This window comes from Opisthocomus hoazin, chromosome 1, assembly GCF_030867145.1.
Source record: "Opisthocomus hoazin isolate bOpiHoa1 chromosome 1, bOpiHoa1.hap1, whole genome shotgun sequence".
Taxonomy (NCBI): domain Eukaryota; kingdom Metazoa; phylum Chordata; class Aves; order Opisthocomiformes; family Opisthocomidae; genus Opisthocomus; species Opisthocomus hoazin.
Window position 1 is genome coordinate 157,009,689 of NC_134414.1, and position 26,371 is coordinate 157,036,059.

General features: G+C 41.4%; 1 protein-coding gene across 5 annotated transcripts in view; it reads left to right on the forward strand.

The window, feature by feature from the left end:
- SCUBE1 (signal peptide, CUB domain and EGF like domain containing 1) overlaps positions 1 to 26,371 on the forward strand; it is a 218,334-nt gene that overhangs the window by 21,653 nt on the left and 170,310 nt on the right. For all 5 annotated transcript variants that reach the window (XM_075443399.1, XM_075443432.1, XM_075443410.1 and 2 more), the window contains exon 3: positions 14,661 to 14,789. In XM_075443399.1, the coding sequence (XP_075299514.1) occupies positions 14,661 to 14,789 (129 nt within the window). The remainder of the gene's footprint in view (positions 1 to 14,660; positions 14,790 to 26,371) is intronic.

A 26,371-nucleotide genomic window follows, 5' to 3' on the forward strand; every position in this document is an offset into this window, starting at 1 on the left:
TCATTTGAGTGTGTGCGATGATTCTCTCTTGGCAGCGTACAACAGTGTACGTTATGCAGAGCTGCTTTGCTCATAGGTTAGTTGTGTGGTACTGTCATGGGAGTTTTTGTAGGCTGGTAAAATTAATGTGTTGTGTACACATGCCCCATACAAAGTAGGGATTTTGCCAACTAATACAGGATGACAGGAAGCCCTACATTTTACAAATCCTACGTGATTACATTATATATTTCCCAAGTGGTTAACCAGCATAGCGGAACAGTTCTTAGCCAGGAGTCTGCGGTAGCCCAAGGACTACTGTGAAAGCACATATGGAAGAAATAGTTTGAAAAGGTAAGCCTGCTGTCAGAAGACAGAAATTTGCTATTCAAGGATTTGCACCTCTCCTGGAAAACAGAACAGTTCCTCATCTCTGAGAAGGCTGAAAACCACTGCTGTATAGCCTGTCGTACTGCTTGTGGCCTTAGCTGTCTCAGCTTAAAACCAAGGTAGTGTTAATATGCCAGGGACTAATGAAGCATGCGCTAGATGATATAAAGAGATCTTCCATTTTGCCGTGCGTGATCTGCTGCTGACTCGTTCTGAAATGAGCAAGAAGGAATAGTGACTTTCTGTTCTCCTGCATGAAGAGACCCAGAAAACAAGTTAATGTTCATCCACTGACAGGTAATAAGGAAATTTATTTCAGTATTAAGGCTTGAGATTGTTTCCTTTTGTGAATGGACAGGAATTTGAAAATGAAATGCAAAGGAAGGTTGGGGGTACGCAATCTGAGGATGCCGACAGAGGCTGTGTGAAGTAGGTGAATGACGTCTGTGTTAATCAGCTGGTTTCACTGTTTTAAAGCTCTCCCTCAAAGTTTTAGATGCGTGTTTCAATTTAAAGATCTAGGAATAACTTCCTGCCATGACTTACTGAAACGATAATCGTTAGGATGCATGCACACCAGCTGTGGCAGTAAGGCATACAAAAATGCTCTTCCATTAGATCTCCAAGGACTTGCAAGATTAGATGTGGAATCAGACATTTCCCATGATATTAAAAGAGAGAATTGTGGTGGAAATGGCTGTGATTTAAAAGCGGTGGGAAAAATGCTGTCGAATGTCATGTTTCACATTCATAACAGCTTGTGAACAGGAAATCTCTCTGCTTGAGCTCATTGGGCATGGCAGCTACTAAATAAAGACAGACTCTAAAACTGTTATGTGCTCTGCAGGTATCCGTCTTTATTTGGGTATCTCGCTTGCAGTTCAAAGAAGTTGTAGCCAATCTGTTTAAATATCAATTAAGAAAAATGTCAAACCACAACAAACTCTAATCAAGGATTCATGATTCATAATGCAGAATAACAATAATTTTGGTTTTATCTAGAAAAATACTGTATTAACCATGAATGGAACTGGAACAATTCCAGATAAGTTTCCATTGTGCTGGCTGAGATGGCAATTATCACATAGGGATAATACTCAGGTATATGAATAGAAAACAGATTTTCCCCAGGGAAAGAACTCTGCTTAATGACTTTTTTCCGTAAATGACTGTAGCTGTTCAAAGGTTTTAGGTCCCCAAAAGGTACTCTAGGTAAAAAGCACTATATAAACCTGATGTTCATGCAATAGTAAGACTAGTGAAATAAGCAGTCAAAAACTCTGTGAGGTCCTAAATGAAGAGTGTTCCATGCCATTTATTTGATCTCCTCTCCATTCCTGCTTCTGGAGTGTTATATATGCCACCATAAAAACTATTTGGGTGGCTGGCAAATTGCACCAAGTGCATGCAGAATCTCAGCTTTCAGTTTCTGTGGGTTTTTTTTTTTATTTTTTAAAGTAATTTTTATTCCTCTGTACTTCAGTGATAACTTTCCATTGGCAATGTACATGTACACTGAAGCAGTAATACCTGCCTTGAACTGCAGGCCTCCTAAAAGAATGAATCAGAGGGGTAGATTCATTTGTCTGTTGTCGCTTTGATTGGCATATCAATGTCCAGGCATTAAAAATGTTCTAACTCTTTGAACTGGAAGTTTAAGCAAGGAGGGAAACGTACAGTAAAGAGGTCAGAAACAGGAAACTGAGGAAGGGAAGGTGAATTTAAGAAAAATATAAAGAAAGGAGTCTCCAGAGATCACATTTCTTGTGAATGAGTGAAGAATGTGATGGTCATTCACCAAAAATGTAAAATACAATCATTCAGCTACTGCAAAAACTTTGGATTTTCACAACCTATTGCGTTGTTTCATCAGTGTGGCCAGCAGGTTGAAGGAGGTTCTCCTCCCCCTCTACACTGCCCTAGTGAGGCCCCATCTGGAGTACTGTGTCCAGTTCTGGGCTCCCCACTTCAAGAATGATGAGGAGCTACTGGAGAGAGTCCAGCAGAGGGGTACGAGGATGATGAGGGGACTGGAGCATCTCTCCTACGAGGAGAGGCTGAGGGAGCTGGGCTTGTTCAGCCTGGAGAAGAGAAGGCTGCGAGGGGACCTAATAAATGCTTATAAATATCTGCAGGGTGGGGGTCAGGAGGAGGGGGCCAGACTCTTTTTAGTGGTGCCCAGCGACAGGACAAGGGGCAATGGGCACAAACCGAAGCAGAGGAAGCTCCATCTGAACATGAGGAAGAACTTCTTCCCTCTGAGTGTGACGGAGCCCTGGCCCAGGCTGCCCAGGGAGGTTGTGGAGTCTCCTTTTCTGGAGATCTTCAAGACCCGCCTGGACGCAGTCCTGTGCAGCCTGCTCTGGGTGACCCTGCTTCGGCAGGGGGTTGGAATAGATGACCCACAGAGGTCCCTTCAACCCCGACTATTCTGTGATTCTGTGATTGTGTGATCTGACAATATTTGAGCTGAGTCAGCTGAATTCTGCTTAGAGTGTTGGGTGCTTTACACTTTTTAGCCACTAGAGTCTTTAAATGTGCATCTTTAATTCTCCCTTTGTGTGTTAAACAATATTCGAAAATCATTAACTAAAACTGGCAAAATAACAAGAGCTAAACACACCTACTTTTTCTACAGCTGATGTACTCAGAAGTTCACATGTTCCGTTGCCTCCTTGGAGATCTTCTGTGTCTGAAAGCTTGTCTGTTCTTTCCCCAAGCAGTGAAGATGACTCTTATAAGGCCATCCTTACTCTGTGCAACTTGGCAATTTGATCTGCTCTTGCTGTGATCAGTGTAATAATAGGAAACAGATTCAGACACAGGACAAAATAAAGATCTGTGATAGGTGCCTCTGTGCTTTCTCTAAAATTGGGAGATAATAATTGTGGTCAGAGAAAAAATATATTAAAACATATTACATATTGAAACAAAATATTAAAAAAAATTAAACAATTGAAAAGTAAAAAAGACCCATCTTACAGCCAGTGATAAAGGGGACAATGCCGCATCTACCTTCCGAATGCATCCTAAATGTCTTTAGGCAAGGTAGTTCTAAATATGAAGCCGTTCACACTTTAAAAATACATGTGCTGTTTAATCAGCTGGACAGACCTCTGCATAGTTTGGTTTGCATTCCATTTTTTTCCCTCCTTTTTTCGGGCAAGTACTTTACCAAGATATAAAGAATTATGAACTTTGTGTTCAGCCATCACAGAAGAAAAGGAAACAAATAAAATTGCGACAGAGTGCTTGATGTTTTCTGGGAACTGTATGAAATGGCTTCCAGAAAAACACCCCAGCAGTACCTCAAATTTCATCCAAATCATCTCCATTAACTTTCATTTTATTGCTGTTTTTATACTGGAAAATAGGGACCTGTGACATTTTGAAGGAAGTTGTAAAATTGATTTTTTTTTTTTTCTTCTTTGTGGATACACTAATGGGAAAAACATTGGCGGGGCAGTACCCATAGTGGAAAGGCTCTTGAGGGATTTACACTGAAGAAAACGTATGCTAAACAACCTGTTGTACCTGTTCTTTTTCCTTTCTCCACTGAGAAACATCAGGCTGCTTTTTCTGATTTTACCCTATTCCCAGCCTGCTCACTCTTGACCTTGGCTCTCAGAGTAGTCCTAATAGTTATCAAATTTTACGGTTTTGTTGGGCACAAGCGTCTTGAAAACATCATGGCAACCTGAAAGCTGTAAAACCTGCACTGTGTTTTCCTCTCTGATTCATTAGCTCGTAACATTTCCAAGGTCACAGCATCTAAAGAATAAAGATGTTAACATTTATGAGTCAAAAAGTAAAGCATCTCAGGAAAAAACATATGTAACAAATGATAGATTTTAATTTGTTTTCTCTTCTAGAAAAAGTGACTTCCAAAGCTTTTCATGGGGAGGGGTTTTCAGAAACGGACTTCACTCTGAGATGAAGGTCAAGATTTCGTTTGAGGTAGAAAAAAAATGGAATGAATCTTCATATGCAAGTATTTTCTTCATAAAATTTGGTCTTGGAGTAGATGCTGAATTCTGCTATCACAAAACTCACAGAGGGAAGCAATATGTCAGCAGCTCAGGTTGAGCGAACTGAGAACATTGTCCCAGCTGATTGTTCATACCTCTGGCTGGGTCAGCTCTTGCAAATTTTCAGAGCAGAGCTCAGCAGACTTCAGATAATTTTGAACATGTGGAAATGTGCTGATGCTAAACTCCTCTTGAGAATCTAATCATTTTAGTGTTCTTGCTCAGGCTGAATGCTTTCTAGAGCGCTGAACTTTTGCCAGATCTGGCATGCACTTAGCCACAATGATCTTTAACCTGTGTGTGAGCTTTTTTCCTGGCCTGGAGATCTGGAGCTGGTTCCCTTCTCAAGGAAGGTGCAACTTGATATGAGAAATACAAATGCTGTAGGTTCAGGTCATCCAGTGTGTGTGTGTAACTGCTGAAAGTATCTTAAATGTAGAATCTGCCAAAGAAACTGATTGTATGTAAATATTCCCATGTTGTTCTTACTTATTTTAATGGCTTTTATAGTCCCCAAGTCCAGTCATTAAAAAGAGTAAGATGCTGATCTCGTTATAATCCAGGGTTTGAACTTGTTTGTATTCTTGTTAGCGTGCAGGTTACTTAATTTCTGCCTGTTCCTGTAAAGCAACGATGTTGATTCTACACTGTTGCTATTTCTGAACTGGAAGTAGGAACAAGAAATTTAAGTGCTGATCCCGTCTCACTTATCTCTTTGCTGGGAGTCCCAGGAAACGTGTCTTTCTGGCGCCGTGAGGCCAGTGGCAAGAATGCTTCTTGACTTTTGTAGGATTGGGATTTCACTTCAGGGCATTTCACTTTTGGATATTACAAGGTCGCTTCTTTTGCAGTCATAGGAGATCAAGGTTGCATAAAACTATGCAGTGATGAAGACAGCTCTGTTCATCCTGTAGCTTTGTTCTTAACTGTATGGTATTTGGAGCCTAGGAAGGAGCTCTTCTGTATTTTTCTGTGGCAATGCAGATAGTGCATTAGTCCTAGGAGGAACAGTGAGCAAATCTCAGTGAAGAATCAGTAACAATTTTTGAAAGCTTTTAAGAGAGAAGCCATGAAAGTGCAAAATAGTACCACATGGAAATATGTGTTCCAGCATTTTGCAGTGTTCTTTGCTGCATACCGGTTCTGGCTAAGCAGGCAACGTGCTGCAGTTGCAGAACTGTAGTATGACATTTTTGAGCAGAAGACGACTGACTGATAGTAGAGACTACTGCAAGTGGTATGCTGGGTCTGCTGTAGGGGACTAGCAGCAACAGCTCGTGCAGCAGGAAGGTGAAAACACAGTTTCTTTGCTGGCAAGATTGTAGGTACAGTGTTACTTACTGCCTCCATAATGTCTCTTTGGCAGTAGTTTGTTTAAAGCATCTAGATAAATAGATAAAGATGAACACCAAAATATTTTTCTCTTCAGATACTGAATAAATATGTGAATTTATTCATCAAGATACACTTACAAAGAATTTAGTATTTATTTTTCTAGCTATTTTATGGATCCAGCTCCTTGAGGAAATATTCCACATCTGCATAATATATCGGTGTGCTAAGTTTTGTTTGTGGTTCTCTAAATTAGAAGAAATTGATGTGGGCAGACAGCTTCCTTTGGCTAATCATTTTAAAATGCCCAAGCACACAAATTATTCCTTTCAAAGTCAATTGAAATTTGTGTTTACTAAATTAACTCCGGATCTTTCCCGTACATTAGTAGTCAAGAAATGCTTTCAAATGAATACAGATTCTACCCAATCCTACTCCTATTTTGCATGTCTTCTGTTGCACTGTGAGTGTTAGGATCTGTGGCCTTGACAGAAGCCAAGATAAAGGTTGTGCCAATGCACACTTTCCCGTTTTCTGTAGAAATCTGTGTAATTCAACACTAAAAGTTCAGTTTGGCTCATTGACTTTCAGGCCTCAGCCATTGTTCTTTTTGCACGTTAATAGTCGGAAGGCTTCTGTGACAGTTTAGCTAGGACACTGATCCAATATTCATCAATGCCATGCAGACATTTTCTCTGGTTTCTTTGCCCATGATGATCTGCAGCTCTGCTGACAAATAAATTTTTTTAGATATGTATTGTAATGATTTTGGGACACTTCAGGAACTTAATGAATGGCAATTGGTATGATTAAGAGTGGGAATGGATTTTGCTGGAGGTAGATTTTTTATTTTTCTGGCATAAAGTCTGTGCCGCCTTCTAGCAAAGAATGTTAATGCTTGGAGAAGATGGTTAGCACACAGCAAATTTCATGACACTGCTGAATATGTTTAGACAAAATGGGAACTAACATTTTCCTCACTCTGTTTTACAGTTTGGTTTGTCTTTTGGACATTAATTATTGCATGCTGATGTGTCTTCTGTTCTCTGCTGAAACAGAAAGCTGAAACACCGTGATACGGGAAGCAGAAGAGAGTGATTCTTGTTTTATTTTGAACATTTCTTAGTAAAGTTGTATGTGCTCCTGGAAGAGCTGCTGCTCTGCAGGGTGGCCTTGTGAGACTTCTGAGAGTGCCATCGCTTTGTTGCAGAACACACAAATGAAAAAAATCTCTGGGATAAGGTCAGTTTCACCTGTAATAATGAAAGAAGAATCAACCCCAATCTGTAGAAGGTCCATACAGGTCCCCTCAGACTAAGAAGAATTAGGTCGCTTAAAAAAGACAACTTCAAATTATTTTCATATAACTGAAATACAGTAATTGTAAATCACAGCACTGTTCGTGGTAACACATGCTCAGATTTTCTCAGGTACTTGTCCGGGTGTTTGAAGAAAGTTCTTGGATGCTTGGATAACAATCGCAGTCTCCTACAGTATGTACTCTGTAAATAACGCCCCTGCTCACTGAAGAGGACAACAGCAGAGCGTAACGGTGCTGTGTTCCCTAGGGCTCCTGAAAGGCAGTTATTTCCAGGCTGGAACAAAAAGTTTCACCTCTTCTTGCTAGAAGGAATTATAATGTAGTTTCCAAGCTTCTTTCGCCTTGGCAAATAGCTGAACCAGTACAGTTACTAGTGCACCCAAGTAAGCAAGCTTCTTTTTGTCTATTTTTTTCCTGATGATTTTGTCCTTTACAACTTTTGAAACAAGCGTGTATTTTTGAGATTTCCCAAAGCAGCTCCAGAAAGAGAAGGTCACAACCAGGTCACCAACAGCTGAGGATGTAAGCCCAAATAGGTTCTTGGCAGACTATATCATTATTATAAATGGCCCTACCACTTCTTAATCATTTTTGTGCATTTAATTTTTTCCAGGGCTCCTGTAATTGCTGCCATTGTAATACTATGTGACATGAATTCCTCCTAGAGAGGGAATTGCAGTACTTTTTTAAGGTGTTTTCTTCACTAGAAACCCCAAGAGTTGTCTATCTGCACAGGCAGAATTTACTGGAGTGAAAACTTGGTAAATACTTTGCCAGCGTAGATGAAAGTTTACGTTTCCCATTGAGAGCTAGATTGCAGTAAACCTTGCTAATTCAACTGCATGTGCACTTGTATCCAGCACCGCAATTCCATGGTCAGATGCAAACATTTCTCTGCTTCTCTTGTTTTGTTTTTGTGTTATGGTAATTCCTTCATGGTGAAAGACAATATGAAGTGATCAGGCACTAAAAACGTTAAGGATAGTTGAAGCTACAAAATCAGTGGGAAGAGTAAACTTTCTGAGCTAGAGCTGTTTGGAGCCAAGAGTTTGATTAACCCCTGATTCTATCAATTTCAGGAAAAAGAGAAGAATAGGATATGACCTAACTGAAAGGAAATGAGCATAGCTGGCCCCTGCAGGTTTGGAGTTTTACAGTAGATAAAACTAAGAGCAAGCCTGCAGGTTTGATGTGTTTGAATGTGCTCCTATTGCTTTTATCACTATATTAAGCTTACTAAGGAAGCCATGTCCTGCGATGTCTGATGTAATATTCTGCCCATAAATTACAGTTGTTCAGCACTTTCACTGAGGCGTTCTTGAAAGAATGCCCTCCTCCAGGTATATGAGCAGAGAAGGTGGGCTGATGTTCACATCGTTTGCAGGCATGTCGTCTGCTTTTTTCTTAATGCAGCTGGAGCTTGAGAAAAGTTCAGCATTTGGACTTTGCAGGCTTTGTGCATGCTTTTGGTGGGGTTTGTTTATTTGTTTGTTTTGATTTAAAAAATAAAGTATTAAATTCACCAGTCTTATCCCCTTGGTGCTTTACTAGCAATACTGGAGATAGAAGTTCCAGTCAGCCTTGCCAGATGAAGTCTCTTAAACAGCAATGTGTTTTTGGAGGGGAAAGAAACACCAAAAAACCCACAACATCGCTCTTAAAAATAGGTAGAATGTTTGGCTCCATTCCTAGTTTTGTGCAGCTCTTGGAGTACAAGAGGGAGAAGTGAGCTTCTAATCTTTTTGCAAAATTTAACATAACTGCAACTGCTTAAGAGAGAGAGAGATAAAAAGAATCTGTTCCTTTTGTTATTTTTCTAGTTTATGTATCTGTTAGATTACCCTTTCTGGAACTTAAGTGTTTGTATTACATCAGCACCTTGTGCTGCTAATCGTAGTACAGCTTTTTAGAATGAAGTATTGTATAAAGGCTAAGCATTCAAAATGCTTCACGTGTCTTTGATTTTTGTCGCTCTCAAAAGCTTTCCCATTGCATGTTTAAACAAAGAGTCGTATTTGATTCATTGTTGGATGAAAGGGAACGAATTGATCAGCCCTTGGCAGTCTGATGCTGCATAACATAACAACTGATAACACTTTCTTCTGAATTGCCTCTTCTGAAGAAACTTGGTGCTGGATAAAAATTAAGCACAAATCTTAAAATGAAGGTACGATTTTTCCCGAGTGTCCTGAAGGAATGCCCAACATGCCTGACATCAAAATCCTGTTACGTGCTTTTTTATTACTGACTTGGCCTGTTAAAACATGGCATTACCGCTGAGCTGGTTTTGTCCCTGTAGCTTGAGAAATTTCTGGAAATATTAATGAGTGGTAATGGAAGCTGCAAATATCTGCTAAGCAGAAACCTGACTGCAGCACTTTGGCAGCGTGCACCCAGGCGCGCGGGGCTGCAAACAGAGGAGAGCGGATCCTTGGGGACATGGCACTGCCGTGCTGCAGGGGTGCTCGGAGTGAGCCCGACGGGCAGTAATGGACTGGCTGGTTACTGTTTTCGGGAAGAATTACAGACGTATCTTTGTGTTGTCATATTGCACTCCAGAAGGTAGAGCACGTCCGTAGGCTGTGCTGACTCAGCACTTGTACAGCTAATGGGTGGAAATCGTTAGTGAAGGACGGGAACTTTCTGAACCAGAGCAGTGGTTGAAAGACAAGGAAGTTTAAGCAGCAGGTTGCATTTTTGTTAGGAAGACCCTTTCTCCAGCTCTTGTATTCCAGCATTTCTGTGGTGCTGAATGCTGGGTTATCAGAAAAGCTAGCTGTTTTTGCAGATGGTGTCAGATTTGTAATTCCCATTTCAAGCTGCGGAGGAGATTGTAGGAGGGCATCAGAGCTGTTGGAGGGAAGCGGGTGGAGACCTGGGCTGTTCTGAGCTGAAGGTTTCTGGGAGGGGCAGACCTGAGAGAGAAGAGCCTGTCCCTGCTCTAGCAGATGGAACTTCAGAGGATTGTGCAGCGAGGGACGAAGCTAGCCACACTCAACCTGAGGGCCAGAAATGCTCAAAGCATGGAGTGACTGAGTCTGAGATGGCTTTTCAGAAGAATCTGGGTTTACCAAGCTACCTTGCTGTTTTGGGGTTGCGGCTGGGTATGATACCATGTAGCAAAGCTTTTCCTGGAGCACTTTTAAAAGTTAAAAAAAAAAAAAGAAAAGGCTGTGTGAACGCGAACCTAATATAGAAATATTTCAACCACTTCTGCAATGGAAGGCATGTTTGAAACGTACAGCCAGGGCAGCTCTGATGTACTAACGGGTGATTTTCTAAAAAGATGACTTTGTCTGTTTATCATGCACTGTCTAACTTAGGGACAGTAGCTGGGGTTTTGGTCTAGTGCACCACAGATGTAGAGCTGATAGTTATCAAGTTATGAGGCTGTCTGTAATTATTTGTGTATTTTTAGTTGGTTGGTGTGCACCACTGAATGATTCATAGCAGTGACTGTGAGGTTTATGTTCCACCTATAAGCCAAGATACAATCTGTAAAAAGAAGAAAGTTTGCACTTTCTAGAATGAGTGAAAAAGTGATTTTTTATATGAGGGAGGGAAGATCATAACAGGATTGTTTGTAATTGAAGCAGAATGCATCTCTCATAATTTATGCTGCTCTTTCAGGTACAATCCAGTGAAAAACAAACTAATTAAAAATAATTCTAGAATACTTTCTAAGAATTAAACATTGGACTTGTTGTTGTTGTTGTTGTTGCTGTCCATGAATTCATACAGAAAATTATAATAGGGCTTATTTTGTGGGGGGAGGGCAAGAGACAGACAAAACTTTACCAAATTCTCAATAGTAATGTCATAAAGCTCAGTCAACTGTGACAGCTATTTCAGAAATCGTATTTTTCAAGGTTTATTGTAAAGAACTACAGCCTGATGTACTGTCAGGAATATACCAAATCTTCCTTGTTCTGAGAAGACAATTTTTTCTTAAACAAGGTATACTTTTCTCTTGTCTTGTGCCATGTTAATAGCATATTTCAAATAGTTGTTTGTTACTACAAAGTCAAAGGTTTAACTCGTTGTCTGCATAGAATCACAGAATGCTTTGGGTTGGAACAGACCTTTAAAGGTCATCTAGGTCCAACCCCCTTGCAATGAGCAGGGACATCTCCAACCAGATCAGGCTGCTCAGAGCCCTGTCCAACCTGACCTTGAATGTTTCCAGGGATGGGGCATCTACCACCTCTCTGGCAAACCTGTACCAGTGTTTCACCACCCTCACTGTAAAAAATTTCTTCCTTATATCCAGTCTAAATCTACCCTCTTTTAGTTTAAAACCATTACCTCTTGTCCTATCACTACAGGCCCTGCTAAAATGTTTGTCCCCGTCTTTCTTATAAGCCCCCTTTAAGTACTGAAGGCTCCCTGCAGCCTTCTCTTCTCCAGGCTGAACAGTCCCAACTCTCTCTGCCTGTCCTCACAGCAGAGGTGCTCCAGCCCTCTGAGCATTTTGGTGGCCCTCCTCTGGACCTCCTCCAACGGGTTCACGTCCTCCTTGTGCTGAGGGCTCCAGAGCTGGATGCAGTACTCCAGGTGGGGTCTCACCAGAGCAGAGTAGAGGGGCAGAATCGCCTCCCTTGACCTGCCGGCCACTCATTTTGATGCAGCCCAGGATATGGTTGTGGGCTGCAAGCACACGTTGTCAGCTCATGTCCAGCTTTTCACCCACCAACACCCCCAAGTCCTGCTTGGCAGGGTTGCTCTCAATCCCTTCATCCTCCAGCCTGTATTGATAGTGGGTGTTGCCCTGACCCAGGTTCAGGACCCTGCACTTGGCCTTGTTGAACCTCATGAGATTCACACAGACCCACATGTCAAGGTCCCCTGGATGGCATCGCTTCTTCCAGTGTGTCAACTGCACCATTCAGCTTGGTGTTGTCAGCAAACTTGCTGAGGGTGCACTCAATCCTGCTGTCTCTGTCATTGATGAAAATACTAAACAGCACTGGTGCCAGTACAGACCCCTGAGGGACACGACTTGTCACTGGTGTCCGTTTGGACATCGAACTGTTGATCACTACCCTCTGGATACAACCATCCAACCAATTCCTCATCCGCCAAGCAGTCCACCTATCAAATCCATATCTCCCAAATTTAGAGAGAAGGATGTTGTGGGGGACCGTGTCAAAGGCTTTACAGAAGTCCAGACAGATGACATTCATCACTCTTCCCTTGTCCACTGATGCAGTGACTCCATCATAGAAGGCCACTAGGTTGGTCAGGCAGGACTTGCCCTTGGTGAAGCCATGCTGGCTGTCTTGAATCATCTCCCTGTCCTCCACATGCCTTAACATGGCTTCTAGGAGGATCTGTTCCAAGATCTTCCCAGGCACAGAAGTGAGGCTGACAGGTCGGTAGTTCCAGGGGTCCTCCTTTTGACCCTTTTTAAAAATGGGCACAAATGTTTCCCTTCTTCCAGTCACCAGGTTCTTCACCTGACTGCCATGACCTTTCAAATATCATGGAGAGTGTCTTGGCAACTACATCAGCCAGTTCCCTCAGGACTTGGGAATGCATCTCATCAGGTCCCATAGACTTACCGTATGTTCAGGTTCCTCAGGTGGTCACAAACTTGTTCTTTCCTTACAGTGCGAGGGGCTTTACCCTTCTGGTACCCATCTTATGGTCCGTCAAACCAGGAGGGGTGAGGAGAGGAGTTGCCAGTGAAGACTTGAGGCAAAAAAGTTGAGTACCTCAGCCTTCTCCTTATCTGTTGATACAAGGTTACTATTCTTGTTCACCTGGGGAGGTACGCTTTCTTTAACCATCCTTTTCTGGTTGACATGCCTGTAGAAGCCCTTCTTGTTATTCTTAGCATCCCTTGCCAAATTCAGCTCTAGCTGTGCCTTGGCCCTCCTGACCTCATCCCTACACAACCGGTCAGTGTCCCTATACTCTTCCCAAGATGCCTGTCCTTGCTTCTACTGCCTGTGCAGTTCCCTCTTGCTCTTTAGTTTGACCAACAGGGCTGGACTCGGCCATGCTAGCCTCTTCCCTTCCTTGCCTGATTTCTTATACCTGGGGAAAGAGAGCTTTTGCGCTCTATGGAAAGCACCCTCAAAGCCAGCTCTGTTCTGCACCCCTGTCCCTGAGGACCATTTCTCAGGGGGTGCTACTGACTAACTCGTTGAAGAGCTGGAAGTTTGCTTTCCTAAAATTTAGCGTCCTGACTATACTCCTCACCTTTCCCATATTCCTCAGGACTGTGAACTCCACCAATGCACGATCACTGCAGCTGAGGTTGCCTCCAAGCTTGACGTCACTGATGAGCTCACTTGCATTGGTGACCATCAGATCCAGTATTGCGTCCCCTCTGGCAGGGCTGTCTATTACCTGGCTTAAGAAGTTCTCCTCAACGCATTCTAGGAATCTGCTGGATTGCCTACAGCTCGCCGTGTTACTTTTCCAGCAGATGTCGGGGTGGTTCAAGTCCCCCAGCAGGGTGAGAGACTGTGAGCATGAAGCCTCCTGGAGCTGGAGTAGGAAGGCTTTGTCAGTAGACTCCCCTTGATCGGGTGGCCTGTAGTAGACACCAGCTACAAGGTTTCCTTCGTTGCCTCTGTCTCTGATTCTTGCCTATAAGTTTTTGACCTGCTTGTGGCTGTTGTCGGGCAACTGTTCGCCTCCTATCCATTTCTTGATGCAGAGGGCAACGCCTCCACCTCTCCTTCCCCACCTGTCCCTTCTGAACCACCTGTAGCCATTGACAGCCACACTAGGTCATAGCTTTCTAGCAGCATGGTAGCTTCCAGCTCCTCCTGTTTGTTGCCCATGTTGTGTGCATTCGTGTAGAGGCACTTCATCTGGACAGTTGGCTGTGTCACCTTCTTAGAGGAACACCCCTTATTTCCCTTGGGGTATTTCACAGAAGTTTCCTTGTTGGCTCCTACTACCTCAGGAACCCCCGCTCATCTCCGCAAGACTTCAGCTGTGCTGCAGTGTCCCCAGCATGCCTCTGGGCAACAAGTTGAGGGCCCATGGTAGCACCCCGTCCCTCTAACTGTTGCGTATCATCCCACAGCTTGTCACAGGCAAGCCTGATATGTTCCCCCTCCCCTTTCACATCTAGTTTAAAGCCCTGCCGATGAGCCCCATAAGCTCCTGAGCAAAGACCCTCTTTCCCCTTTGAGAAAGGTGACTCCCATTTGATGCCAGCAAGGTTGGTGCCATGTAGGCTATCCCATTGTCAAAAAACCCCCAAATTTGTGACAGTGACACCAGCCACAGTGTCACCAGCTTGATTATGTTAAAGACAAAACCCAAAACCTACATTTTAAGTATAAAAAATGTACCTAAATCAGGTGTTTCTTTTTAATTTTTGACGACATATCATTATTTACTGTGTTGATACTACAGTTATTTTGGGAAGGAGTGTTCTGTACATTGGCTTGCTGCTGTTCAGTCGTATATGACCCTGACATATTCAGTCAGTAATTCCCTGAGCCATCTGTTGGATGAAATAGGCAATATGAATATACAGGAAGATTAGGAACATGAATGTATTTGAAGATTGTGCTGGATTGGAGAAATTTTTCTGTATTCTTAGTATTCTCTTTTTACAAAAGCTTCTTTTTCCTCTTGTGTTTCAGATATTGACGAGTGCGAAAATGACTTCTACAATGGGGGTTGTGTCCATGAGTGTATCAACATTCCAGGCAACTACAGGTGTACATGCTACGATGGGTTCATGTTAGCCCATGATGGCCACAACTGTCTTGGTAAGTGGTGAATGCTGGCAAGGAAGTTTCATTTCATGGCTGTGGTAGGAAGGCCTGATCTGCTTGCTGCAGTCTGTCATCTGGTATGGTTTCAGTAAAGATCTGATCTGAATCACACTGAAGAAGTTCAAACCTGTCCATTGACTACGGTGTTGTTTAGACCAGACCTTTAAGGCTGGTGTTCTTAGTCCTAACATACTCAGATCAGTTTGCCCGTCTTTGACATTGCTAAACCCCCTCGCTGACCTCCAAAGCCTGTGCTGGATGTTTTGGCTTCTTTTCTTAAAACAGTAATCTGTCCCATCCACTTAAATACATTTTGTCTGTTTCTTCCAATTTCCATAATTCCAGTCATATCTTTAAAGCTCCCCCTGCCCTTTTTTATCTTTTAGGGTAACATAGTTCTAGGACATGCTGTATGAACATACATTACAGAATGTTAAAAGTGCAGGTCTGCTGAAGGAATACTTGGACAATAAAAAAGGGCAAAGAAACAGTTATCAGGAATAGCTGTTTACAAAGGGGAGGGACACTGCCATGTACAGAGAAGGATTTTAATTGCTTCAGCAGTCTGAGGATTATGGGATCTGGTTTTTTTTATTTCATGTCTATTGCTCTGGTTTAAATAGGCTGGGTTTATCCTATAAGCTTAAAATGTATAGGTTTTGTTTTGAAATTCCTTCACACCCGTTACCTGGAAATGAACCTTGACTGCTGCATCCGGTTTCCCGTACCTGCTTACTTGGTAGTCATTTTACCTAAATCCTAGCACCTAGGGACTATCTTTCTCAATATTCCTAGTGTAGATGCAAAGACCAGTGTTTGGTACAGTCCCAAATTCATTTCAGGGCTATGCTTATAAAACAGTGCAGAAAAGGGGTATTTTTTCTGTGTCATGCAGCACCTTTACTATGGTAAAAACAGATTCTTTGCAATAAAAGTCAAGAAATCAGGTAGTGAACCAGAAACAATAAAGTCTGGTAGCACCAGTCCACACTCACTGAAGCTGTGGAACAACTAGAATTTCTGAGCCATTATTTGGTTAGCCTTTCAGTAGATGTATTTCCTACTGTGTTCATTTTCAAACTAAGTAATATTTGTTTAGATGGATTATATGTCCTGACCATTGACAGGTTTTTGACTCAAACTTCCAAATTTCTCATGTTGTAGAACAGACTAAATAGATTTATTTCCCTCAACCTGTGGTAGTCATAAGATTAATTGTGGAAGAGGTATTTCTTATACAAAGAGCAGCCAGACATTCATTTAAAAAAGAAAGAAAAACTCTATTTATACTAATGTTCGTTAATATCTCTTAAGAAAACAAGCCACAAACATAGTAATGCTGTTTAACATCGGTGACATGGATAGTGGGACCGAGTGCACCCGCAGCAAGTCTGCCAATGACACCAAGCTGTGTGGTGCAGTCGACACGCTGGAGGGAAGGGATGTGACCTTGACAGGCTTGAGTGGTGGGCCTGTGTGAACCTCAGGAGGTTCAACAAGGCCAAGTGCAAGGTCCTGCACATGGGTCCGGGCAATCCCAAGCACAAATCCAGGCTGGGCAGAGAAGGGATTGAGAGCAGCCCTGAGGAGAAGGACTTAGGGGTGTTGGTTGACTAGAAGCTCAACATGACCTGGCAGTGTGTGCTCGCAGCCCAGCAGGCCAACCATATCCTGGGCTGCATCAAAAGCAGCATGGCCAGCAGGTTGAGGGCGGCGATTCTGCCCCTCTCCTCTGCTCTGCTGAGACCTCACCTGGAGTCCTGCGTCCAGCTCTGGAGCCCTCAGCACAGGAAGGATGTAGACCTGTTGGAATGAGTCCAGAGGAGGCCACAAAAATGCTCAGAGGGCTGGAGCACCTCTCCTGTGAGGACAGGCAGAGAGAGCTGGGGCTGTTCAGCCTGGAGAAGAGAAGGCTGCGGGGAGACCTTAGAGCAGCCTTCCAGTACCTTGAAGGGGGCCTACAAGAAAGCTGGAGAGGGACTTTTTACAAGGGCATGTGGCGATAGGACAAGGGTAATGGCTTTACGCTGAAAGCTGTTAGATTTAGATTAGATAGTAGGAAGAAATTCTTCACCATGAGGGTGGTGAGACACTGGGACAGGTTGCCCAAAGAAGCTGTGGCTGCCCCCTCCCCAGCAGTGTTCAAGCCCAGGTTGGATGGAGCTCTGAGCAAGCTGGTCTGGTGGAAGGTGTCCCGGCCCATGGCAGGGGGGTTGGAACGAGATAAGCTTTAAGGTTCCTTCTAACCCAAACTGTTCTATGATTCTATGTAATCAAATGGTTTGACTATTTGGAATTCAGATAACTGCACGTACGTTATTTCAAACAGCTTACTATTTTCAACTTTGTTTCCAAATTATTCCCATAGTAGTAGGGGAAAGTAGGTTAGCAAGTGTCAACAGCAGAAGGAGTGACCTGATAAAGGATGAATGCTTCAGGAGATCTCTGGGATCTCATCGAACCCCTGTTATCTGTGTTGTTGCTCTCTGATCATGAAACATACAGACTGGATCTACAGAGGTAGCCAAATTTCTAATTTTCTCTTCGCTAGTTTCTATTCAGCCACTTGGGGATTTTTTTTGGGGAAAAAAAAGCCTACAATATAATATCAGCCATTACGCATAACAGGCAGCTATGTTTGAAAGTATTGATCCAAAGCTTGCCAAGAGATCTTTTTAGTTTTTTAGAATCGATGTCTGCCCATATTCTACTCTGAGCTGACTTTTTGTGTTACCCCACAAATGTTAGGAATGATGTTGCTTCTAGAAGAGGTTCGGTGAACAGATGAGTGGGAATAATAGCAAAGGGCTCCCTTTTCACAGTGTGCAACTTCAGGAGACTAAGAGGTCACAATTGCTTTTCTGATTTTGAGACCGTGGACTGGGGAAGTTTCTGTTCCTCACATGCAGATTGAATATTTGTAACTGATGAATGGTCTTTGTTATGTCTCAGTAAAATAACTGATTTTACTTAGAGGCACTGAAAAGGTCATCAAGACACATTCCTCTTTCTGCCTTTAAAATTTGAGCGAGTTTACTGGGGACAGAAGTGTCTGGTTGTAAGGTCTCAGAGTGAAGTTTTTAATCCTGATGGTGGCCATGCAACTCTTGCTATGACTAACTGTTGTGTGCTAACTCGGATCTGGGACTTCATTGCTAGAGAACTTCAGTTTTCTGTCATCATTTGGTCACTAGCTGGCTGCTGGCATTATCGGTTATGCTGGCTGCTGGGACAGCCTGTTTGTGCCCATGAGCACAGTACCCGTTTTGAAAAGAGGGACAGTCTAGTCTTTTCCCTCTGGAATAGTTGTATTTCCCTTCACTTGTGCTACCAGAAATGTGTAAATGCTGTTGGCTGTTTTTAAGAGGACGCAGCGAGGTCTCAAATAAAAAACAAACCTTATATTTGCACATGATTAAATCAGTATTTCTGTAACCTTTTATAAACTTTTCCCAGCATGTAAAACTTGGTGAATTTATTCCAAAGGTATTTTTTTTTTTCTCCGGGAGGAAATTAGTCATTGAAAGGAAATAAAGTTTTGATTAGTCCACTGGCTTCCACCTGTTTTTGCTTTTTGAGAAACCACTTATTTTTCATGGATTATGAGAAGACCAAGAACTCTTTGTAAGATTAGTGACAATGTTTTTCACAGTTCAATGCATTCTTTTACTGATTCCCTCCCCCCAAGCTCCATAGGACTTTACAGAACTGTCAAAATGAAGATTGCTGTAAGGTACTGTATAATTTATTCTATGTATCAAGTTTATGTTCCTCTTAGAAGAGGCATGTAATGTTTGATCAGCTTGCTGAAATTAAGTCTGTATACACATTAAGTAGGGCTGCAGTGGATCTTGTGTAGAATTACGTCATTTCTGCAGAATTTGTAGAGGAGCCTACAAAACTCGTGGTAGGTTGATTTTGAAAACCCTGCCTGAACCATCTTCTCATACGGTGCCGTGGATATGTATGTGCTTGGACAGAAGATTTGCTAGGAGTGACCCCACATCAGACTACACTGTTCCTACTTCTCCCTCATTCTTTGGCCTTCCAGGCATTACAGTTGGGGTCCATTTTGTCAGTGTGTGGGTAGCCAGGCAGCAAGAACTCTTAGGGGGTCATTTGACTGCCTAGACATAGGAGCTTCATGCCAGGAGTACACCATGGAGCTGGCAGGTGTGGTGTGAGATCTACAGGAGCAGATCTGGAGTGTGAGATGGAGACTGGATGGGATAACGTAAGGAATCTAAAACGACATCTGACTCAGATGTTTAGAAGCTGAGTTGCTCTCTCAGTGACTTGGGCTGCATTTTATAACACATACATCACCAGAAATCTTTGTCTAGTGATTTTAGATAGAAGGCCTGGGAGTGGAACCCCGTGATAGCTCACTGATAGTCCTGTAGGCCATCTGGGAGCCTCTAGGAAACAGATTGCAATGGACAAGACCATTGTATCAGGACTTCTACATCTCTTGCTTGGCTGAAGTCGATGCAAAATCTTATGCCATCTCTTCTTGACAGGATTTACATTCCTTTTTAAACCTTCACTGGATGTCTTTTTAGCAACGCCGGTATAGCAAGATGATTACAGTCTTTATAAATAACAAACTTGGAGTATGCACAACTAATTAGATAAGATGCAGTTGACAGCTGAAGTCTTTTTTTCCTGACTTTATATTTCAACATTTATCTCTTTCTAATCATTTCTCTCTTTGTAATCAAGTGAAATTTCTTATTTATTTATTTATTTGTTGGGAAGAGGTGTTTGGTTAAGAATTCAAGACTAAAATTTGTACTGGAAAATGTCCAAAACTGTCCTCAGGGGAACTTGACTGGCTTTCTATTTGACATTTTTATTGAGGACTTTCTCAAATATAACATGAAATGACACCACAGGGAATTCAAACTATGATGAGATCCTTGTCTGGCTAAAAATAATTTATTTTAGCCCTGTAATCACTTGAAATAGCAGTAGCTCGTTCCCAAAATTGCTCCAAATTCTGCTCAGTGGATGTAAGACTAATATTTGGTCTCATGCAATAGGTTTTCTTTATCCTTCATTTGAAACCAGTCATGAAATATGTTTTCCCCTCTCATAAGTGAAATACCAGTCTGTTTTTTTATAAGAAATTAGCTGACTGTCCAGATGTTTTTCCCTGTTTGATCATTTTTTCTCTGTGATGTTACTGATAAGTTGATTTTTCCTTCTTTGTGTCTTTCACATGTTGAAGCACGCTATCAATTTTTGTTCTCTCTTGCCTTTAGGAGAGGTGATGGCATAACTGATCATCTTTCCTATTAGTGCCAAACACTTTACCCATCTCATTTGTAATAAATCAGAGTCTGTTCTCAGATATGTGGTAAAATCTGTAGATCTTTGCTACAGAGTGTCAATGGATAAGACTTAATGTCTTTAAGACTGGTTATTCAAAATATCCTCCCTGCTCTGATTCAGTATGACACTTCAAGGTCTTCCTAATTTGCCTAGGTATTTTTACTTGGCTTAATATTAAGTAAGAAGACTGACTTTTGCATATGTGTAAGTGTGTTATTGATTGGAGGCCTCACTGGCGGTTGGGCATACTTGTACTCTGTCTTCACATTCTCTTGGAGGCTTTCAGTGAGACAGAGAGCAGATGGCAGAGGAGGTAGATTGAGCCTGGATGTTGTACAAAGTGAGATACACAATGGATGGGGATGTCATAGAGAAGGCTTGAGAATTTGTCTTCCTTTTCGGTGAGATTTTCAGGGGAGCTTGGCATAGCTGTCACTATGGTGGCTCTAGAATGTACGCAGGAGGGTAGAAGAGAATTTCATGGGTTTTTCAGTTTACTTTCAAGCTATTGGGATGGGAATTGTCAAACTATTGGGACGGGAATTGTTCTGAAGCTTATCATGGATTGCTAAACCTTGTGACTTATCCAGGAAAAGCTTACTAGAAACCTTGCTGAAAGCAGTTCTTGTTGGTACTCCTGACCAAGTCTAACAAACTTATTCAGAATCTGGAAATAGAAGGTGGAAGAGAGTGCTATAACTAATCGGATGAGAAAGCGGGGAGCTTTGCTTTGCAAAATTTCCTTGCCAAAGGGCTCAAGTATCAGCTGATACTCCAACTGTTCCAAGCCTTCTGGAATTCACGTACATTTGATCAGAACATGAAAAAATGGGGGGAAAAAAGAGTGTACAAGAAAAATATATAGAAACAAAAACTGACTTTCATTGGTTCTTAGTTTGAGAAAACCTTGTAATACATCCGCCACATTCTGCTCTTCTGTCCTTTATTCCTGGAGGCAGAGTCTTGTGTACACATAGTTAGGTACTTCTTCCTAAAAAATCAACACAACCCACACAACTCATTGTTTTCTGTTTGTCAAACCAAATATGGGTGTGACCAATATTTCCGGTTGAAGAATGGAATTGCATGGAGTGATCATTTTCTTTTGCTTATCTATTCAGATTTAAATATTAATAGCTATGAAGTGCTACGTATCTCTCTCTCTCTGTTTTGTTTGGAGTTTTTTATTTTCTCCTTAGCTGTGGTTTGTGATAGTTGCTTTTTAAAAGGGAGTAAGCCTTGCTTTTTTACAAAAACACTTCTTGCTTCCAGGTTGCACTCATCTTAACTCTTCTTTCTTCATGAAACCTGTGTTGATCTTTAGAAGTCCTCTGCTCTTTATAATTTCTCTGATCAGTAAGTGTGCTCAAGAAGGCTGTAAACTCTTATTAGAAACTATCAAAAAAGATACAAAGGTGCATGGACAAAAAAAATCATGATGTATTTGGAGAGGTATTTATTTTATTTATAGGTTTTCCTGTGATATTAATTGCTGTTATGCAGGAACGTACGTGGACACCTTGTAAACACTAATAGATTTGTCCTCAGAAAATCCTGTAAGGAAAAGAAATAGAATTTTTGTTGTTTTATAGGTAAGGAACTAGGGCAAACAGATTAAATTACTTCTCAGTCTTCATGCAGGATGTCTGGATGTCTGCAGCACAGCCAAGAATAGAATCGTTACCCTACTGAATCCCTGCTTACTCACTCTTGTTTCAAATATTCTGTCTAACTTTCATTTCTTTTACAGAAAAGTAACATTTACTAATTTTAGATATCTATAATATGATATCTCAATTAATTCTTTTGTATGTCAGACCTCCTGAAAACAACTACAGAAGTAGGTTTTGGTGATCCAGTACAGTTCATGGTTCTTCAGGAGTTAATCCCGTGTGTGACTGAGAAGAGTCCTGGGAAGCAGAGTGAACTTCTGATTATAAATCAAGCCAGAAATGCATTTACTAGTGTGCATTATAGATTCCGTGCAGCTCTCTGCAAGAGCTGAATGTTCAGTGTGGTGGACAAAAACGCAAGCACAATGTCAGCTGTGAATACAGTAGTAAAGAATTGAATAGCCTGGTTATGTCCACAATCTTGAAGGTGTGCTTTGGGGAGAAAGCCTGATTTTCCAGCCTGTAAAATGGACATTACTGATTTATTTGTCTGTTCTCAGATGCTATTTTGCATTTCTTGACAAAGTGACTGAGTCATATGGAGAAGCCTCTGTGGGAAGGGAGAGGTGGCACTTTCCCCAGAGCAACTGCATCTGCTCCAGGAGTAGTTCTAGTCTGCCAGCTTTGGCAGGTCAAGCAGAGAGACAGTCGCAGTGAGGCGTTTGGGAGCCTGCAGTGAAAGGAGAAACTTCTGAGACAAACCAGGAGCAGATGGTCACAGGCCTCGAAGTAACATCTGCCTGTTATAAAATGGGCTTTGGGATCCCAAATGGGTGTAAAAATTGGGTTCATGTTTCAAATCACACAATTTCTTTTCTTCTAAGGTCTGAGGTTAGGATCTAAGCCCAGGTTCCTGTCTTGTAGTGCTCCTTAAAATCTGTTGGCTTATTTCAAGAGAGGAGAGGTTTTGACGCTGGCGTGTAGGCGCAATGCCTGACTGGGTAGTAGTAATCCTCAATCTGACTTGACAAAAAGAACGTTAGTATGTATGCACATGTATGTGTATCACATCATATCGTTCATCCTCTTTCAGTGAATGTTCCAGTGCTCTACGTTTTTCTTCCGAAACAAACCCAAAAGAGTTAGAACCCAAAATCTACCTATTCCTCCCCTTCTGTTTGTCTGAATGTATACAACACTGGGATGGGGGATTATGGCCTAATCTGCCTTTCAACATGAAATGGGAGGAGAGTTGCAAGCGTGTGAGGAATCATTTCTAAAGCTCCCAGATGTACAATGTCGAGAAGTGGTACATAACTCATTTAGGATTGCATAATCACTGGTATGATTAAAGAGACCAGTGTCTTCCTTTTAATTTAGCTGTATTTTTCTTCCTCTCCAGACAGCTGTGCACAATGTGTTGCTTGCTTGAACTCCAAGTGAATGCTTCTGTTACTGATGTTTATTTTTCTTTATGTTTCCCAACAGTTCAAATACAGATTTTTTTTTTATGTGAACATTTTAAATATAAAACTAAACAGTTTTTGTAAAGTTGTTTTTAGTTTCATAAAAACAAGTATTTTAAGGAGAAGCTGAAAAATGGTCCATTTTCTTGGCTGTCTTCCAGTTTTCCTTGGCCTTCGTTCCTAGTTCTGGGAGACTATTAGGTGAGCTGACAGTTTAGTATTGTCCTACTCTAGCACATCAGCAGGGACTCTAATAATATTATCAGTCATAAACTCTCTTCTAGATTTTCGTGGTTGATAATCTTAAGCTCCTTGGCAGACGAAGGAGGATTGAATAAATGCAATAGCCTTCTTTTCATAACTCTTCATTTTTATTAAAACACATGTAAAATTATGATATATTTTTAGAGAAAGTTATTAATCTAAATCTTGAAGCTCTTACTTGTTTCCAGTGATTCCAGTGAGAGTGTTGCTTGAGCAGAACTTCAGGACTTGGCAGTTGTTTAATGTCTTAAGAGAAGGAGGCCAGACTCCCAAATCAGGGCTCAGTGGTTAGGTAGCGGGGATGTGTTCTAAATGTGAGGGGCCCAGGCACAAGATGGGAATAGGGCCCTACAGAACATACACTGACAGACAGGATGAAAAGTGTTGAAATGCAAGTTTTAACCATAGATGTAGCTGTATGTTTTAAACCTTTGTGTGTTCTGTATTTCTGCAATGACTGGCATTGACTGTGTCCTTGGAGCATAGTATGAACCTTGGCATTAGAGGACCTCTGCAAATGGGGAGAAGTTGCTGAACCTCCCCCAGACAAGCTGCAGTGGCTGCATACGCAAAAATCCACGCTGCAAATTGCATAACTAACTGGATTTTAGTGATGAATGCATTCTTTCAGGATGAAAAACCAGAGTGCATTGTTTAAAGTTCTTTGTTTTTCAGAAGCAAGCTTAAATGGCAAAGGAAGTTACTTTCTGATATGTTTCTTCAGCAAACTGATTTTTACTGTATGACTGTTTTCAGATCTTTAAAGTATCCAATCTTTGTGGTACAGAGGCATGCATCAGATTTTATAACATGTACTACTATTAGGCAGTGCCTTCCACTAACTGATGTCTGGGTGCTGAGCAAATATGAATAACTAGGAGGATAAGTAAATGTTCTGTAGACAATTCTGTATTACATGTTTACGTCCAACTTCTGTATATATGTGTTTACTTTTGTTAGTTGGTTGACTGCATCTTGTGAGAGTCTTCACAGTGCAAGTGGTAACGGCCAATTGTAAAAAGTTAAACCTCTCTTTCGAGATGGGACTATAATATGTTAGTTCTGATGATCTTCCTCTTTTAAATCTCAGATTTAGTTTTATGGCACCTGGTAACTGCAGAAATTTCCAGACTCTGAGCCATTGCAACCTCCGCTCTTCAAGGCAAGTTCCATAATACATGGATGAGAATTGTTATCATGGTGTTTGCATACAAATTTTAGAAACATTTAACAACCAAGAAGCCAAGTCCTGCGTTTCTATAAAGCTTATGAAGCAGGCAAATTAAGAATCACTTACTTTAAATGTCCGAGACTGTGCTTCAGCTGGTGGAGTGTCAATGTCTGCATACAAGACATCTATCTGTACTCACCTTGGAGTCACTAGAGAGAAACAGGTATTTTGTGTGTGTGACTGCCCTCATCCTAAAGTGTATGTTTACTGTCGCTCAGATGAACCGCTGCCTGATTTTTCATGGGTGCAGTTCCATGGACTTCAGTTAATCAACGTCTTTGAAAATAAGATTGTTGCTGTCGGAAGTTTGGAGCCCAAAATTGGAGACTAATTTTGAAATTACATCCATGTTCAGTCTGGAAGGCAAATAAAAATATGGAATTCTCATTGTGGTTGATGGAAAGGCCTCTGATATCCAGCCCTCTCTGAAGCTAGAATCTGAACAGGCTGCTTTTCTTATTCTGCTTTTTCTATTTCTGTAGCTGAAAGTTTCCCCCTTCAAAAGTACTCTAATGTTTAGTCACCCCATGTTAATCTTTTGAGTTCAAATGAGATAAAACTTTCTTTACATGTTAGTTTGCCATATGTTTGCTTTCTTAAGCCAATGTGATCTGAGAAGTACCAAAACAAGTAAGAGTATAAATCAGCATCGGCCCAAGGTTTTTTGTTAGGTATGGGGAAGTAATCAGCAGTGTGGAATAAATCTTAGTCGCTGTCAACTATGAAGTTAGATTCTCAGACTGTCATAATAAATTAAGAAACTGGGAGCTATGTGACAGCAGCATCAATCTCAGTCTCTTGTTTCTGCAAGTCTTCTTGTTGTCTGAGTCTTTTTTTTTTTTCTTTTCTTTTCTTTTTAAATACTTACTCCCTGGAGGAGGTAATCAATCACAGTAAAGATTTCTCTGTATGGAACACTCAGGAGAGTAAAGAATAACCAGCTTGGAGAGTGAAGTTAAGAAGTATATCAGTTAAATCCTGTATGGGTGCTCTGATATGGCTGTAGGTGGCTGTGTCATAGTTCAGCAAAGTCAGAGTTTTATTCTGCATTATTTATTCTGCATTCTTACTGCTTTATCTTGTTTGTATTAGTTTCATATCTTTTGCTAATTCATCTTAACTTTCTCATAATAGCAGATTTCTAAGGTGGTGTGGCCTGTACTGATGTATAACGTAAGAGAAAAACTATAAAATGTATTACGAGTAACCAAAGTTTTGGGAGCCACATTGTGTTTAGCTCTTACTTAAAGCGAGAGAGAGCATGTATTCACCTGAGAGTGCAGGATTTCAACCTATAGTGGGTGTGTTTATGGGTTGGATGTGCATGACATTCAAGTCTTCCCTCATGGGAAGGTGTCTTTGTCAATCCTAGAATTTACATAGATCTAGTTAAAACACTGAAAAGACATCAGACAAAGCAGAGAGCAGTGAAGTCATCTGGTCTCCGATTTCAATTATAGTCACTGTTGTTATACTATGCTTAGAAGGCAACCAGTCTTTGGCGGTGTTGGTTTATGATAAACAGTGTGTTTTCTACAGTCAAGAAATAGCCATCGAAAAGAACAGCTGCTGCATAATTGCTTACTGTATTAGAAAATGAAACAAAACTCTTTTCGAGTATGGATGAGTACCAGAAGAAAGGTTGGTAGTGAATTTCCTTGTTCAGTA